Source organism: Terrapene carolina, unplaced genomic scaffold (assembly GCF_002925995.2).
Source record: "Terrapene carolina triunguis isolate 2854851 unplaced genomic scaffold, T_m_triunguis-2.0 Scaffold613, whole genome shotgun sequence".
Taxonomy (NCBI): domain Eukaryota; kingdom Metazoa; phylum Chordata; order Testudines; family Emydidae; genus Terrapene; species Terrapene triunguis.
Genome location: NW_020664964.1, coordinates 813,213 through 832,129, shown reverse-complemented (window position 1 = coordinate 832,129; position 18,917 = coordinate 813,213). Strand labels below are relative to the sequence as shown.

At 45.2% G+C, this 18,917-nt stretch overlaps 1 protein-coding gene across 1 annotated transcript in view; it reads left to right on the top strand.

Annotated features, from left to right (window-relative positions):
• The window catches only part of TMEFF1 (transmembrane protein with EGF like and two follistatin like domains 1), a 205,156-nt gene that overhangs the window by 131,274 nt on the left and 54,965 nt on the right, over nt 1–18,917 (top strand). The window contains exon 4 of the mRNA XM_026659239.1: nt 8,995–9,021. Coding sequence (XP_026515024.1) covers nt 8,995–9,021 — 27 coding nt within the window. The remainder of the gene's footprint in view (nt 1–8,994; nt 9,022–18,917) is intronic.

The following is an 18,917-nucleotide window of genomic DNA, read 5'->3' as shown; positions in this document are numbered from 1 at the left end:
CTGCCAGATTTGTATTATATGCCCATCAACATTAATCAAGCACAGTGACCTATAACTGATATTTTTATATAATATACTCTTCAATTCACAGCTCTCAGAGGATAATATTTATTGGAAAAAACAGTCTACTTCTTTTACTGGGACTTCTAAATTGAAAAAATAGCATGCTATTTGCATAATTAAAAGCAAATAATATAGCTCTATTAAATATATATCGTATTTTTTCAGTTTGTTTTATCTCTTTATGACACACTGCGCTGCAGTGAAGAATGACTCTCCTAAGACATCTTTTAATTTAAACTGCTGTTCTTCAGTTTGAAGTAATCAAACTCTTATTATGAATCCTGACTTCACCGGTTTTTACAGTTTGTGGGCGTTTTTTCTGTAGGTGATTCACAATGAGTGTAATTAGAAGTACATATATGAAAAGAACTCCTTATGCACCTCTACCCCGATATAACGTGACCCGATATAACACAATTCGGATATCACGTGGTAAAGCAGTGCTCCAGGGGGCCGGGGCTGCACGCTCCAGCGGATCAAAGCAAGTTCGATATAATGCGGTTTCACCTATAACACGGTAAGATTTTTTGGCTCCCGAGGACAGCATTATATCGGGGTAGAGGTGTATCTGGTTTTCTCCTTACCAAACCAAAAAAACAGCCTGGAAAATTCAGCCTGCTAGTTAAATTCTTATAAGCATCAAATACTGGAAATAAAATTTAAAAAGCCCTTGTAAGAAGGCCAAATTGTTCCATCCAGCCTGTGAGGAAGATTTGCTCCAATGCAATGTCCCATTTTTATCATTAGGAAATAAATGGTTTGAGGGTAAACAATGGATGCTAGCATTTCATCTTCTGACTATCTTTACTACTTTTCACAATCTATAATTAAGCAAAAAAAGCTGCTACAAGACACAAATTTGGATCAAATGATTGCAAAACTTTTCTAGGAATGTGTGCCACAGTGGACATTCCTGAGACGTAGACTTGCAAGCCAAAGGTTAAAACCCTATTTTAGGCAGCTGGAGTCCCCACAGCTGCTGGCAATTAGGCTTGTAAGCATTCCTCTCAGAAATCTCCTGCTGGCATATCAAAATTAAGGGTAATTGCCAGCAGGCAGCACTGCTCCTGGAGGGTGGGGACACAGCAGGAAGAGGATTGAGTGTTGTTGCTGGGAGTTTGAGAAGACTAAATTGGCATACTTCTTAACAAACTTATTTCGTGTCCTGTTAACTGTGCAAACCTCACTCTGCTGACAGAGTAGCAGGAAGTTGAAGCTTTTTTGTTATGTGTACAAGAGCTGTGAGAGTGACCAACCTTTCTGTTCAGTAGCTAAACAAAAAATGTAAAAATTATTTTTGGATCAACCTGAAATGAAATTTTTTGCAAGCCAAAAAAGTTCTAGGGAAAAAAATCATTTCAGCTCATTTTGTTTGACCCAAAATAAAACATTTCATTTTCTGTTCAAGGTTTTTTTATTTTTTACAAAAATTAATAAAATGGAAGTAAAATTCAAAATTAAAAGTTGTTCTGGATCAAAAAGAGGACACTTTGCATTTTGAAAACATTAAAACAAAACATTTAGACTATTTTTGGGGGAAAAAAATTTGGGGGGAGAGGTTGAATTAGACACAAATTCCCAAAATGTTTCCATCAATCTGAAACTGCATTTTTCAGAAAAAAAAAAAAAAGTTTTGTACTAAAAAGTATCGCCCAGCTGTAGTTTGCACTGTGGCTGCTGCAAGCCTTCATTTGTGTGGCGGAATGAATTGGATTGTGTAGTTTTCTTTTCCTTCCTAAAACACCAGTCCCTATGCTGATGACTGCTCTGACACTCAGGTATTAGGGAGTAGCCATGTTAGTCTGTATCTACAAAAACAAGAAGGAGTCCGGTGGCACCTTAAAGACTAACAAATTTATTTGGGCATAAGCTTTCATGGGTAAAAAACCTCACTTCTTCAGATGCATCTTCAGATGCTCTGACACTCTTGGTATTATGTGGAACTGTGATGCTTCCAAAGGGTAAAAGGTGGAATTGCAGAGTTGTGACACAGCTAAAGAAAAAGTTAAAGGCCCTTGTTGAGTGCTGTGACAGATGGGCAATTCTAGTTGCTGGTGAGTAAACAGGAGCTCCAGGGATAGAGGATCCTGATGTTTGATGTCAAACTCTCCATAACTGGACCCAAATTCAACCTGGAGACATTTCTCCTGGCCTGGAGTGAGTTGCAGAAGGCGTGCATGGCTCAATATACACTGGGCTATTCAGTTAGTTCCATGTTGTCTGGAAAAGCCCAGGTGAAATATAGGCAGCCACTGGGAATTGTGGGTGACTTGCAGAAAGCATCCAGTCTTGATCTCTTTCACCTTTGGCCTTATTGAGGGAATTTATCAAAAACATTTCCAGGAACTTAACTGCCATTGAACATAAAACCTGGATGATGCTGACCATTTTATGGCAGGCTACATAGGAAAGGCTGAGTACTGGCCAGCACATGAAGGTAGCAAGCACAAGCTAGTGGAAAAGATTTTAGTTTTGCCCCCAAACAGTTTATGGGAGAAACCAGTGATCTCTACCACTGGGACATACTTTTACTGTCCCTACTCTTTTTGATCATTTGAGAGGTTCCCCTTTTGTCTATGTGGTTCCTCTTATTACAGCTGTTCTGTGGAGACCATGCTGATAAATCCTGACTTGGTTGAAGACATGTGGAAGGAACAGGGCCCCACTGATACTAATCAGGCGCCAACAGCCCCTTCCCCCACATCCCTCTCTGATGGACACAGGTGCTGGTAGATGCACTAAGCTTGCACCTATTCCTCTGTGACTTGGGCATTTGCCACCTTTGCTTATGTGGGTCCAGAAATTCCTGACACAAAACCATTACACGCATGGAGTTGTTCAAATCATTCACATGGCAGATTGTTGGGCAGGGGCTGGGACAGACCAATGGGCCCCAGGGGACTGGGAAACTTAAGGGAATTCAACAATGGTGAAAAACAGTCCCCGCCCCCTCCCACAGCGCGAGGCTACTAACCCCATTAGTGGTGCACATAGAACTGCGCTAGCCTGGTGAGTTAGCTGCTTCTCTGGTGGCTGTTTAGTGTGGGCCTCCATCCCAGTGGGGTTGTGGTTCCGCAGCCCCTCGGCCTTCACCTGCCCTCAGGACACACACGAGCCTGAGGCCAAAGTGCTCACAACAGGACCAGTCTAGCTGTGTCTGTCACGTGCCTTTCCCTCAGGCTCAAGCACACCCACACCCACACCCAGAGCAGCACAGTCCTTCCTCCCTCCACAGAGCCCCTCCTCCACCAACATCCAAAATGGGGCTGCTCCCACTCACTCCATCCACCCCTCCCTCTGTCACTTGCTCCCCCCACCCTCACTCATTTTCACTAGGCTGGGGCAGTGGATTGGAGTGCGGGGGTGGGTGGAGGGCTCCGGCTGGGGGTGCGGGCTCTGATGTGGGGCCAGGGATGAAGGATATGGGGTGCAGGAGGGGGCTCCAGGCTGGGGCTGAGAAGTTCGGACTGCGGGAGGGGAGTCTGGACTGGGGCAAAAGATTGGGGTGCAGGGGGTGAGGGCTCTGGCTGGGGGTGCGGGCTCTGGGATGGTACTGGGGATAAGGGGTTTGGGGTGCAGGAGGGTGCTCCAGGCTGGGATCGATGGGTTCGGCGGGTGGGAAGGGATCAGGGCTGGGGCAGGGGGTTGGAGCACAGAAGGGAGTCAGGGTGCAGGCTCCGTGCGGCACTTACCTCAGGCAGCGCCCAGAAGCAGTGGCATGTCCCCCAACCAGCTCCTACACGGAAGCGCAGCCTGGCGGCTCTGCGTGCTACCCCGTCCGCAGGCACTGCCCCCACAGCTTCCATTGGATGTGGTTCCCAGCCAATGGGAGCTACAGAGCCGGCACTTGGGGTAGGGGCAGCATGCTGAGCCCCCTGGCTGCCCCATGCCTAGGAGCTGCTGGAGGGGGGACATGCCACTGCTTCTGGGAGCCACGCGGAGCCATGGCAGGCAAGGAGCCTGCCTTAGCCCCACTGTGCTGCCAGCCGGACTTTTAACGGCCTGGTCAGCAGCCGCCAGGGTCCCTTTTTGACTGGGCGTTCCAGTCAAAAATTGGACACCTGGCAACCCTATCCTGGGTTCCTCACGGCTGTCATGAAAGCATCTGGCTTCTTGGCCCTCTAGGCCATTGATCCTCCAGGACTTGGCTACTTGCATGTAGGTGCCATCTGCCAGCTAATTACAATATGTTGAGTTTGCAGTAAAGATTGTTCCTTTGCTTAGGAAAACTTGGCCCAGGCTCAGAAACAAGAACACTATCCCTCCATGCTTCAGCATGGTTGTCCTGAGGACAAGTGCTCTAATACAGCTCCCAGATATTTCAGATATTTAAATCTGAAGTGTCATGCCATTGTAACTGTGGCGGTCCTGACCCAAATGGGAATCATGAGGGTTGCGGTGTTGCTACCCTTACTTGTGCGTGGCTGCTGGTAGCAGCGCTGCCTTCAGAGCTGGGCACCCGGCCAGCAGCTGCCGGTCTTTGGCTGCCCAGTTCTGAAGGCAATGCAGGAAGTAAAAGTGGCAATACCGCAACGCCCTCTACAATAGCCAGATTTCACGAGAAAGACCAGATTTCATGGTCCCTGACACATTTTTCACGGCCTTGAATTTGGTAGGGCTCTACTTAGAGCATTAAAAACTGGGTTGACAAACTGATCATGCCTGACCAACCTGATTGCCTTCTATGAAGAGATAACTGGCTCTATGGATATGGGGAAAGCGGTGGATGTGATATATCTTGACTTTAGCAAAGCTTTTGATGTGGTCTCCTACAGTATTCTTGACAGCAAGTTAAAAAAGTATGGATGAATGGATTATAAGGTGGATAGAAAACTGGCTAGATTGTTGGGCTCAACAGGTAGTGATCAATGGCTCGATGTCTAGTTGACAGCCGGTAGCAGTCGGAGTGCCCCAGGGGTCGGTCCTGGGGCTGGTTTTGTTCAACATCTTTATCAATTATCTGGATGATGGGATGGATTGCACCCTCAGCAAGTTCGTAGATGACACTAAGCTGGGGGGAGAGGTAGATATGCTGGAGGGTCCAGAGTGACCTAGACAAATAGGAGGATTGGGCCAAAAGAAATCTCATGAGGTTCAACAAGGACAAGTGCAGAGTCCTGCACTTAGGAAGGAAGAATCCCATGAACCGCTACAGGCTGGGGACTGACTGGCTAAGCAGCAATTCTGCAGAAAAGGACCTGGGGATTACAGTGGACGAGAAGCTGGATATGAGTCAGCAGTGTGCCCTCGTTTCCAAGAAGGCCAACGGCATATTGGGCTGTATTAGTAGGAGCACTGTCAGCAGATCGAGGGAAGTGATTATTCCCCTCTATTCGGCACTGGTGAGACCACACCTGGAGTATTGCGTCCAGTTTTGGTCCCCTCCCCCCACAGAAGGGAGCGGACAAATTGGAGAGAGTCCAGCGGAGAGCAACAAAAATGATTAGGGGCCTGGAGCACATGACTTACGAGGAGAGGCTGAGGGAACTGGGGTTATTTAATCTGTAGAAGAGAAGAATGAGGGGGGATTTGATAGCAGCCTTCAACTACATGAAGGGGGGTTCCAAAGAGGATGGAGCTAGGCTGCTCTCAGTGGTGGCAGATGACAGAACAAGGAACAATGGTCTCAAGTTGCATTGGTGAGGTCTAGGTTGGATATTAGAAAACACTATTTCACTAGGAAAGCACTGGAATGGGTTACCTAGGGAGGTGGTGGAATCTCCATCCTTAGAGGTTTTTAAGGCCTGGCTTGAGAAAGACTTGGCTGGGATGATTTAGTTGGTGTTGGTTCTGCTTTGAGTAGGGGGTTGGACTAGATGACCTCCTGAGGTCTCTTCCAACCCTAATATTCTATGATTCTATGAAAGGGAGAAACTGGTCTACCCTATCATCCTCCCAAAACTCTTGAGGGTAAGAGACAATCTGTTTTGTCTCTGAGCCTGAGGCACATAATCACGCTAATTTGGAGTCACTATAGATGGAAGAGGAGTTTTCATCCCCCCAGACTGAGATGCAGAATCTAATCAGTAGCTTTTAGCACAGTCTCCAAGAACCAACCACACTGAGACCAGCCCTAGAGCATGGATACCTTCCAGAAAATGCCAAGGAGCTATTGTTTAATTTATAATATCCCTATTGCAACTCTGTAGGTACACTAATCAAATTCATAATACACATATGAAACAGTTACCTTAAAACCTCCCACTCCACAACCCTCACAAGTTAAAAAAGAAAACCCCCACCTTACTCAACTCATCCCCCCTGGAATGGCCTACATAAATAAATGAACCTTGCAGTGTAGCCTGAAAATAAGCAAATTTGGGATTTGTCAGACCAAACAGTAAAGCTGGAATTCCAAAGATGGGAACTTGCCAATGAAAACACTCTGAGACAGATCCTCTGCTGATGTAAATTGATTTCAAAGGATGTACACCAGCTGAGGATCAAAACTTCTCTGCATGCAGCAGGAGTGAAATCCCAAAGAATGGAGTCTTCCTCCCCCTGTCCACAGCACGCTAGCGGAGTTTCTACTGCAGCCTCTAGGCTGGAGTATCCTTCTCAGCAGCACATCCCAGCCTCCATGTAAGAGTGTCCCAGAGGTCTTGTCTGGTGTATTCACAAGGTTATGGAACCATTATGTCCCCACACCTCCCCTACCTCGAAGCGCACCTACATGGTTGTTTAAATGAAGCCCCAGAGAGTACAGGGGATGTTTGAATACTTTCCAGGGAGTTTCAACGTCCTGTTCACATGCAGCAGACTTCTAGAGTGCTGCTGCCTTTGGGGCTTTCTCTGCCTGGGGCAGGCACTGGGGAATGAGGGTTTGAAATAATTGTATAGATTATGAAAAGTAGCTACTGTAACACTGGAAGAATTGCAACTGGAATAATTCTGATTTCTTTAGTCTTAAACATTTGTTCGTTTGACAGATTTTAGCAGCTTTTATGTCACAGGTACAGAATCAGCTCATCACACAATTTCACAATCTCAAGGACGCCTACGGGTTTAGCTCATGTATGCAGATGATGCCACCTTCAAATTTGTTAATCAAGCAATGCTGCACCATATGTCGCATTGTCTGTTCAATGGTGCAACAGTTAAACATTACACAAGGGCTGTCTGCTTTTCAGGAAATTGGGTCATTATTGATGTCAAGAAAATACCAGACAGACATTTTCCTTATGTTATCTTATTAGTTTATTTAAACAATGAGACTCCAGCATGAGACTTGGCATAATAGTATGGAATTAAGAAGGGAAATTGTAGGTTGAATAGCAGGAAAATCTCCATTCCTGACAACAGCTCCTGTGGTAAGAGGTTATGTTTAATGTGTGGTAGTGACCTAGTGCCATATAATTTCACCTTGTAATTCTTGAATTGGAAGAAACAATTCTTAGAAATATAGCAAATTAGAAAAAGAATTTAACAAGCTGGGAGTCTTGCCCACATGCTCAGAGTTTAGCTGATCACCATTTTTGGGGTCGGGAAGGAATTTTCCTCCAGGGCAGATTGGCAGAGGCCCTGGGGGGTTTTCGCCTTTCTCTTCAGCGTGGGGCACGGGTCATTTGCTGGAGGATTCTCTGCACCTTGAAGTCTTTAAACCATGATTTGAGGACTTCAACAGCTCAGACATAGGTTAGGGGTTTATTACAGGAGTGGGTGGGTGAGATTCTGTGGCCTGCGTTGTGCAGGAGGTCAGTCTAGACGATCATAATGGTCCCTTCTGACCTTAAAGTCTATGAGTCTGTGAGTTTTCTGGCTTGAACTATGAGTTCCTCCCAGGAAGTAAGAACCCCCCTTGGGTCTGGGCGTATAGAATTAAACAGGGCTAACTCACCTGCCTACTTTATCCCCTGAGCAAGTATGCAGGGGGAGGTGGGAAATGAATGGAGTTCTGGCTCTATTCCCCTCCTCACCTTCTGGAGTGGCTGAGCCAGTTGGTCAATTTACTGTGGGTATAGGCCAGCTGTAAATTTCTCTCCTCTTCCCCTTCCCTTCCCCACAAGGAGTAAGGAAATAGCAGAGGATTGGTGGCTCAAAAGTGCATGTCTGAAGGCAGTGTGTCTTCACGGCAGTATAAGCTCACGGTATAACTTGAGTGTTGGCCATAATCCAACTCCTGTCCACACACAAAAATCTGTATCTTGAGTTAAGTGGTACTTTAAATTCAACCTGACTGGTCTGTAGAGAGTATGCATTGAAGCTTGAGTGCTGCTGATGCAGGAGCCAGTAATGAAGTGGGATGCAGCTACAGGCCACAGTTTGAGTTAGCACAACTCATCAGCTGCTCATCCAATCACTTTGTGTTACTAATCAAATCACTGGTCAGCTCCAGTGTTGTTTCAGTGTGACCACTTCAGTTGGAGGCTAGTTAACGCCAACCTAGTATAGGTAAGTCGAGCGAACTCTGCAATAAAGACACACCGAGTCACAATGACTCCTGAGGCCACTTCTGGAGTCATGCAATTTGTGCACCATCCCTAGCCTAGGGCTGTGTTTAAAGTAAAAATGTAGCCGCTGTTAAATAGATTACAAAAATCAAATTGTAAATTATTAGGCAGTTTTTGTTTAACAACTTGGAATCTTTCCTAATTTAAAAAGGACTTAAAAGCAATAAGAGAAACAAGCTAGGTGAAATGGTGTATTTTATTGAACCAACTTCTGTCAGTGATGCAGCAATGTTTTTCAGCAACACATACAAAAAACACTGCTGCTCTTAGAGCAAATTTACCTTGACAGGTAGGGAAAAGAGTTTATGATAAGACTGGACAAATTCTAATAGTGATGCCTGATATGAGGGGAGACATTGTTATTATACTTGGCTCCTGATGTGTAATATTTGTATAATGTTTTTGCAATGACAGGTTCTTGAATGAAGAGCTATTCCTGGGACAATGTTGTGATTTTTTCCCCCTTTTATTTCCTTATCAGATAATGGTTCTGGATCAGGAGAAGGGGGTAAGTACACAGTCACAATTGCACTTGTTTTCTGTTTTAGTACATTTTTGTGTGTACTTAAGTCTGTTTTAGTTAAAGGAACACTCTTTCATGTAAATTATGAAAAACAGATAATTTTTAAATTCTTTCAGCATGAAAAACCCATTGGGGTGTTAGTAATACATCAAGGCCATTCTATGGCAGTTTGTACTTATCCCACGATGACTTGCACAAACTGTTGCATAATATCTATTTGCACCCAATCACATTTTTGGATCATTCCATTGCCTGCTTTGAACAGTTCTGCCCTGCCTGGGGGAAAGTACGTTTCATGAGGAGCTAGATGAGTCTGCAAAGTTTGTTATAGGCAAGTTATAGAGTTACAATGGTGCTTCTCTAGCATAGGCCAGGTCTTAATTACAGCTGACCTAGAGCAGATTTGAACCAATGCTCTTGGGAGAAAAATCCCCTAAAGCAGTGATTCTCAAAGCCGGTCCACCGCTTGTTCAGGGAAAGCCCCTGGCAGGCCGGGCCGGTTTGTTTACCTGCTGCATCCGCAGGTTCATTGATCGCGGCTCCCACTGGCCGCAGTTCACCGCTCCAGGCCAATGGGGGCTGTGGGAAGCGGCGCGGGCCAAGGGATGTGGTGGCCGTCCTTCCCGCAGCCCCCATTGTCCTGGAGCAGCTGAACCTGCGGACACAGCAGGTAAACAAACCAGCCCAGCCCGCCAGGGGCTTTCCCTGAACAAGCAGCGGACCAGCTTTGAGAACCACTGCCCTAAAGCATCCAGTACCCCATGTTGTTTAATATTTCAAAATATCTTTAATTACATTAAAAGTTGCTATTGTGGAAAATGATTATTTTCTTTGCTGTGTGGCTAAACCCTAAATTTAACTCACAAGGAGTCAGGAGCTAGCTTTTCTTTTCTACATACTGAGAGGGAACTGGGGCAATATTATCCTCTTCACCAACAGGTGACAATCATCACTCCATTGCACCTGTTCCCTTTTCTACTCTGCTTTGTTGGCTAGTTGCCTCAGCACCCTCTTGCATCTCCAATATAGAGGATACAGGTGATGTTAATTCACCCCAGATCTCCTGATTTTAACTTGGCTTCCAGTTTTAGAAGAGATCATATGTTGAGAGGAATTCACTCTGATTTCACAGTCATACAAAACAAATCTTCTTAAAATTAAGTTTAATTTTTAAAAGCATTTGGCTGGAAGATACCATATGATGACAGAATGATATAGTCTTGTTTCACTCTAGCTCTAGTTGTAGCTGCTTAACAGGCAGTTGCATTGTAGGAAAAGAAACTACAAAAAAAGATTAGGCTGGTCTTCAACGTGTCATGTTATTTCTCCGTGTCTGACAAAGTGATGGAATCTGTCCTTCCTTGAGTCATTGGAAAATGTTCTGGACAAGAATTTAAGAAGATTATCAAAAAAATTGATATTAAACTAAAGCTGAGGTTGAGTACATATCAGTAATTTAAGGTAAAGCATTACATGGATGTTGTAATAATCCTGAGAACAAATATTACAAACCCAAGAAATTCAGAGTTAAAGATAAACTTAAACGAAATCTGAATGTTAATGTTGTCCACAGTTCTGACACCCAAACAGCCTTAATTCTGCCCTGTAGTGACATCATGCAATGACCATAAAAAGGCTCCTTAGTTTTTTTTTTTTTTAATCTTGGTGTACATTTTATTTCTCCACACACCTCAAGATGTTAAGGGTGTTATGAGGGTAACTTTATTAAAGTTTGTGAAGCATTCATATACTGCAGTGACAGAGGAAAAGTAGGATAGAAGAGGATGAGAGAATCCCTGGTGGAAAAGAAAGGGAGGAGAGCCCACTTTGTGTTTGTGGGGGCAGGGAGAATAAATTGAAAGTGACAAAAGGAGAGCCGAACAGGGAGCTTAGGTTGGGGAGAAGAAGAGGGAAAAAAAGGAGATATGCTAATACCAGAGGCGGGAGCAATCCTGGTAGTCACCCCAGTCACACTAGAGAGGGTAGCAAGCTACTAGTCTGTCCCTAAGAAGATTTCAACCATTTTGGTTGGCGATCTTAGCCTACCCAGTGTCGGGTGGTTTTATGCAAGACAGATACAAAGCTCAAAGAGAATTTTATGTGGTTCCAGATAAGGATTCTGTTATATTCACAGCATACATACAGAGAAATTGGATAAAAAACATAAAATACTCTTGCTGGAAAGTTGCAACGTAACACTATGTAATTATTGGGGTTGCTCAGGGCCGGACTACACCAAGCCCCCAAAATGCCAATAGTGTGCCAGGTGTATTGTGATTTGGAGGCAAGCACTGTAGGTGTTTCAACAGCTAATCCTTGTAGATACTAACCCTGGTGGGTCCCAGTAACCACTCTGACACATAACGAAGTGAAAGGGTATTTTACTAAGGCTGGCAGGAAAGGGAAAGGTTGCAAATACAGAGGCTTAAACAGTTAAAGTTCAAAGTGAGCAATATCAATAAATAGTTGGGCCCTGGGGCAGTCCAACTGAGCGTCGGGGCTCTTCGGGCCTAGTGCATGGCATGCTCTCTCCAGTCTCTATTCAAGCAAATAGGAGCTTGCAGGTTTCCAAGCCAGGGTCACTTAGTAGTATCTCTCTCATGGGGCCCCTCTACACTGGCTCCCTGCCCAGCAACTGCTGCTCCCCCATAAACCCCATACAGACCTGCACCCTGCTGTAATGTCCAGCAGTCACAGTCTGTTCTACACCCAGCTCTGCATACAATTCCTGGGATTCCTCTCTGCATCCGGCCTTTCTGCAGCTCCTCTAGAGTTGCCAGGTGACCGGTTTTTGACCAGAATGCCTGGTTGAAAAGGGACCCTGGCAACTCCAGTCAACACCATCAACCAGGCTGTTAAAAGTCCAGTCAGAGGTGCTGCAGGGCTAAGGCAGGCTGGTCCCTACCTGTCCTGGCACCACGCTGAACCCCGGAAGCAGCCAACAGGTCCGGTTTCTAGGTGGGGGGGCCACAGGGCTCCATGCACTGCCCCCACCCCAAGCATAGGCTCTGCACTCCCAATGGCCGGGAACCACAGCCAATGGGAGCTGGGGGCGGGGGGCAGTGCCTGTGGATGGGAGCAGCGTGCAGAGTCTCCTGCCCCCCCCCCCCCACCTCAGAGCTGAACCTGCTGGCCCTTCCAGGGCACAGCTTGGAGCCAGGAAAGGCAGGGAGCCTGCCTTAGCCCCGCTGCGCTGCTGACCAGGAGCCCCCTGCGGTAGCCCTCCGCCCCCGCCCTCTGCACCCCTTGTCCCCCCCTCCCAGCCTGGAGCCCCCTCCTGCACCCCAAACCCCTCATCTCTGGCCCCACCTCAAATCCTGCACCCCCAGCCCAGAGCCCACTCCCCAACCCCCTGCCCCAGCCTGAATCTCCCTCCTGCACTCTGAACCCCTGATTTCTGAAGTGACTGAGGGTGGGGGAGAGCGAGCCACCGAGGTAGGGGGAATGTAGTGAGCGGGGGGCAGGGCTAAGGTGTTTGGTTTTGTGCAATTAGAAAGTTTGCAACCCTACTCACTAGCCATGCAGCAGCTCTTTCCTAACAGAGTCCATCCGCTTCCTGGTTCAGGACCCTTCCGCATTCCCTTTGTCTGGCTAGAGGAAAGGAAAGTACAGTGGGGAGGGGGCCGATGGGAGTTGTAGTCATCTACTTAGCAGATCCATCACAACTACTTTATTTCTTAGAATTCAGAAGAACGGAACAATAACACACAAGAACCCAAAATAGAGCAAAACGCTGGGTGCTCCCAAAAACAGAGGCACAACTCACCCTCCTGTACTTTATGCTGTGTGTCTGCTAAATGACTGCCGATCTTATGTTTCCCTATGGATACCCCTAGTCTGCAAGCAGGAACGGGAAGCCCCACCACTTTTTCCCTGCAAAGTGATAGCTTGCAAACTCAATACAGTCCTCAATTCACTACAGGTTCCAATTTTCAGATGCTAATCGTGGTAAATGCCAGTTATGTATCTAACCTGTCATGTATGATAGTGTATGCTGTTGTGATAACTGCAAACACTAGGATATATGTGTAACTGATCATACGCAGCTCAGAAAATGTGGATGTTGCTGTCCAGATCCATGGTAATATTAATAGATTTTTGCACCTGAGTAGAGTAATGGTAAAAGTCTAAATTCTGCCCTACAATCACCATGAATCTGACTGTTAGGGTTTCCAATGCTAAAAGAGGTCATTGTTCAACAGATTGCTAGCACTAGGTATGATTTAAATTTGTGGTGTTGGTTCATGTGGTTTTGTTTCAGTTGCCAGTTCCTTAGTTATTCTGTAACTTGACTCATCACAGAATATCCTCCTACTTGAGAATAGGATAATCTGAAATATAATGATGTTTGTGCCAAAAGAGCAGATTTGCAACAGGAAAAAGACTTGTTCCACAGTGGATTAGCTCAGACAATGTTTCCCTAAATTGTCATGTATCACAAAAAAACCAAAGATCATGTAACTACTCTGCTGGACTCTCTGCCAAATCATGTTTACTGTCACTAAGATGTTAGAATGAAGCAGTAGGAGTTGTAGCATTTTGCAGTATGCCTGACAGTGAAATGACAGCCATATCATCCACCTATTTTTTCAGCTGTGCCACACTTATCTAGGTTGCCCTCTGACATTTTGGATAAGCAATTTTCAGTCTCTTGTGCTCTCACAACACATCAGCAGTCACAAAAAAATTACCCATTTTGCTCATGACAGAAGTCTGAACTTACAATGCATTATTTTTATTAGCCTTATTGAATTTATGAAATTCAGCTGTAGATCACTTGTGGCTATTAGAGTCCAAAGCCAATTAATAAGAGTATGGGATGTTATTTCAGAAGGTAAAGCAGTTTTGAAAATCTCATTAATATGCCATTATGCCCCCACCTACCTACTGAAAGAAACATTAGTTACCGAGGCTCATCCCTGAAAATATTGCTTATTTGATACCACAACTGATGATTTTGGAACTCTTTAGAATGCATATAAAGACAAGTACTTTTTTGAAATTTTATACATAGTTACCCCTTTTTGACCCAAGCAGTTAGTTAAAGTTTCAGGTCCTGGGGATATTTCAGTAGGGGATATTCCATTTTGGAGGCAAAATTGATGATGGAGTCTGGGTATTTTCTTTGATGCAGTCTTGTTTAATTACAAGGAATGTACAAAGTCCTGATTCTCTGAGTGTAGGAGGAACCATGGGCAAAAGGAGTAGCCCCAAGCTTCTTTTCAGCCAGGCCCCCAACCCAAAATGTTTCTCTCACGGTCACACTGTTACAGGCTGCTGCTTGTATTTCTTCAGGCTCTCTCTCTAGTTGTGTGATCTCCTCCTCACATTTCTCTCTCATCCAAAACAATAATCAGCAAACCCCCCTCTGCCCACACAATCCAAAACTTGTAGGCACGTTCACAACCCCTTTTGTTTTAGCTGGGGGATTGTGATTAATTTATCTTTACAATTATGTTAATTGAAGGGTGCATTCATAATCCTCAATCTCAACAAAGTTTTTACTCAACCCATAACCATGTGTCACCTAGCTCATAACAATATTATTCAACAATTTTCCTGCTCTGCCAAAACACATCATCTTAATTGTTTTATAGTCTTCTTCCAATAAATATGATTTGTTACTGTTGTTTTCGCTTCAGCAAAAGAGGAGTCAGTTTTAAATTCATGTCCCTATCGATCATCCCATAAAATGGGACAAAGTATACCTGATTACAACAAAATGAAATCAGTGGGGTTATATAGGTTGTAAATCTTGGCAGAATTTGATCCAGTAAATTGAGCAGGAAAACAAAATTCTTAGAATGGCCCATGAAGCAGCTCCAGTATTTGTAGCCCATGGTTTTAACCTACCCCAATATCCCCTGCTTATTTGCTAAAAGCACTTTAGGGCCAAGCACTGCATTGGTCCTGCTGCAGGTGAGTCAACTGCAGGAGAACTATAGGGGCCATTGGGCCAAATTCTCCTGGATTTGCAACCTATGCAACCCCACTGGTTCCATTTTGTTGCAAACCAGGGATACTTTTTTCTGCTTTTGTATGGCACATGCAGTGACTAGCAACGTTCAAGTCACCAAGTCCAGATTAGCGAGCCAGTGTGTAGTGTCTGAAGTGGCTTAATGTCGGTCTGAGATGCCACTGGCAAATGATCAAAGTGGGCACTAATTTACAATGTGGTCCATATTCTGTGCCTGGTGTCCACAGTCACATTGTGCATTCTGGCAACTTCTAGCAGTATAAGAGATGATAGCATGTGCCATTCGATGTTCTGAAATGGTTCAATACAGACCCTTGTTTCTGAGGAGGTTAAAGCCTGGAAGTTCTTTGGAGGGCTTGGGGGGCGGGGGCAGCAATCAGATGTTTATTTGGTATATTAGCATTATCCAATAATTCTGCCCAGTGTGCCTCAGGATTGAATGAGGACTCTTTAAGAACTTTATCCCAATCCCCAAAAGATTTGTGGGATTTCAGATGTGTCTTTGGAAGCTTCTGGAGGTCCTCAGAAGTTGGGAAGTTCGGGCTGGGAAGTTCATGATTTGATTGTATTCACGAGGTGTGTATGTGTATTTTGGGTGGGGGGGAGTGTATGTGGCAGAGTGGGCAACCATTGAATGGGTGTTGATTTTAATGTTCTAGTTATAATTCTCATTGCAGCATCAGGCTGCACATTGAGAGATATGTTATGCGAACTACCTGCCCAGACTGGAGTGCAATATTCAGTGGTTGAATATACCAGTGCATCGGCACCCACTATGGCCCATCACCTAGGATAGTAAGTAGGGATATGAATTTAAATCTTTAAAGGCAACTTTTTGGGGGGGGGCGGTGGGTTCAATTTTGTCAAAGTTGTTTATTGTGATGCACAAAGGAGGATTGTAGACAAGTCAGACAAATTAAAGGGTGTTATTCAATCTTGTCTTATTTGGAGGGCTTTCTCAGACTACCATTGGTGGTTGGAGAGTGCAACAGTTCTGAAGTCACCAACTTAGAGGTTCGGTTGGGCTCCAGGGGCTCAGGGCCGGCTCCAGAGTTTTGGCCGCCCCAAGCAGCCAAAACCAAAAAAAAAAAAAGCCGCGATCGCGATCTAAAAAAAGACGCGATCGCGATCTGCGGCGGCAATTCGGCGGGAGGTCCTTCACTCCCAGGCGGAGTGAGGGACTGTCCGCCGAATTGCTGCCGAATACCTGGAACTGCCGCCCCTGTCCGGAACGGCCGCCCCAAGCACCTGCTTGAGAAGCTGGTGCCTGGAGCCGGCCCTGCAGGGGCTCATCTAAATCTGCTGAGATACTTAGTTGGTCCAAAGTGACAGACAATAGCTCATATATGGGGAGATCCTCTGGGCTTGTTTCCTCTGGGCAGTTCTTACTGTTTCTCCACACACCAGAGTTTCTTCTCTTCTGGTTCCAGACAATCCTTAACTTCTCTGCTGAGACTGCCAATGAGGATTCCAATTAGTGCCTGTTTTGGTAGTATTGCTTTTGTGCTATTGTCAGCTGTTCACTAGGAACAAGTCTGAAACCACCAATCTATGTCAGATAGGCCATCAAACAGTTATCAGACAGTAATGACTTTGTCACTTCAGGCCTGCTCTTCAGATTCAGATCACTGACCTCAAGGTGAAAGGTTCCATATTCTAGTATCAGTCTCTTAAACCTTCTAGACCCTCAGGAGGCAAGATTTCGAAGTGTCATCCTATGGGCATAGAATTAATTTTTTTCTCTTTCGGAGTAAAAATACATATAGCAGGTGTCTGTTTACCTAAGCAAATGCATTTTATGTATTAAAATAAAATTAATTTTAGACAGATGGCAGCTGATCAATTCAGGCTTTCAAGCTGAGGAAACAGCATGCTTGCAATACAGATAGCGAAATTAATTATTACTAAAATAATTTGTTTTGAATTCCCAGTCTCTCTGAAATTTAGTAGCTAAAGTATCTTGTGATGAACATTTGGCAGATTGCTTTTTATAATTAATAAAATGATAGACAGTATGTGCTTTTTAGTAGACTACCATCTGTTCCTTACCCTCCTTGGGCACAACAGTTACCCATGGTTGTCACACAGTCAGGCTTGTGTAAACATACAGATTTCAAAACCTTTATATTTTATAAATTTCAAAAGCTTGAATTTTTGCAGCTTTCTAAACATGTCAGTTACAGAAGGTGGAGAAGGATAATACGACATTGCATTTCTATAGCAACTCCAATCTGAGAGTCTCAGAGTGATTTACAAACATTACGGGCCTGAGTCTGTCCTAAATAGTGCCTTAAACCCCTATTAGTCCGATTTATTTCTGTAAGTTAGTAAAAGTGGCAACAAAACAAAATCTCACAACACCCTTGTGAGGCAAGGAAAGGAGACAAATATAGAGGGCCTGACTGTGCAGCCTTTAGTACTTAAACTAGTAATGACTTCTGGGTGAGTGATCTCCTGGGTTAGTGCTTGCTATCCTAAGTAAGGGTATCACAATCAGGACCATAGAGAGGCTAAGAAACACATGTCTGGTCCTTATCTGAGGGGGCAGAGAATGAGGAACTCACTCTGTGCTGTCCTTGAAAGGGCTTGGCATAATTGCATTGCCTGTGTTCATGAAAGTGCAGGGACTGCTCCCTCATTACTCTTCTGGGCGTATGGTGACTTTCCTACCTCCTCACTATTATATGTTGGTGCATAGTTTGCCAAATGCATATTTTTGTAGTTGTTTAGCTTCCCTTTGGAGCATCAGAAACTGGCTCCTGTGGAAACAGGACATAGGAATAGGTGAATAATAGTCTAGTCCTCCATGGTGATTCTTATGCAGTCAGAGAAAACGCATCAAATGCTACCAAAAATGTTAACTTTGTCTGACATAACTGATTGTTAATACATAAGAACACTGTTTGTGAGTTAAGTTTGCCAGATATGTAATATACCTAACACAGAACTACAAAAGCAAGGAAAAGAAAAATGAAAGCATCTAACATACCCTCTACTCCTCCACCCTGAGTCACACACCTCATCACTAGAACAACTGCCAGACAACACACTCCTACCTTAATTCTGCCTCAGTAGGCATGTCAGTCTTCAAACTCCCCCCCTTCCTAAACTCACAACCACGCTAAACAGAGAAAATGTCTCTCCTGCCATTATCTATAGCAGGGGTCGGCAACCTTTCAGAAGTAGTGTGCCGAGTCTTCATTTATTCACTTTAATTTAAGGTTTCGCATGCCAATAATACATTTTGATGGTTTTTAGAAGGTCTCTCTCTACAAGTCTATATATTATATAACTAAACTACTGTTATATTGTAAAATAAACAAGGTTTTCAAAATGTTTAAGAAGCTTAATTTAAAATTAAATTAAAATGTTAATCTTACGCCACCGGCCCGCTCAGCCCGCTGCTGGTCTGGGTTTCTGTTCACCTAGGCCAGCAGGGGGCTGAGCAGGGCCTGCAGCCAGAACCCCGGCTGGCAAGGGTCCGGCAGCCAGAACCCCAGACTGGCAGTGGGCTGTGCAGGGCCGGCGGCCGGGACCCCAGACCGGCAGTGGGCTGAGCGGCTCAGCCCACTGCTGCTCAGGGGTTCCATCCGCCGGCTCCTGCCAGCCGGGATCCCGGCTGCCAGACCCGCTCAGCCTGCTGCCGGTCTGGGGTCCCGGCCCTGCCCACATACAGTGGTTACCTACCTTCTCTCTGGTTCTGGCCCATTCTCTTCCTCTCTCTGCACTGAGCTGAGGGTGGGAGTGCACTGAGCACAGGGCTGGGGGTGAAGGGTCTGGCCAGGAGCTAGAATGAGGGAGGGGGCTCAGGGTTGGGGCAGGAGGTTTGAGTGTGGGGCACTTACCTGGGCAGCTCCCATTTAGTGCGAGGGGTGCAGGTGAGAATGTGTGTTTGGGGGGGGGG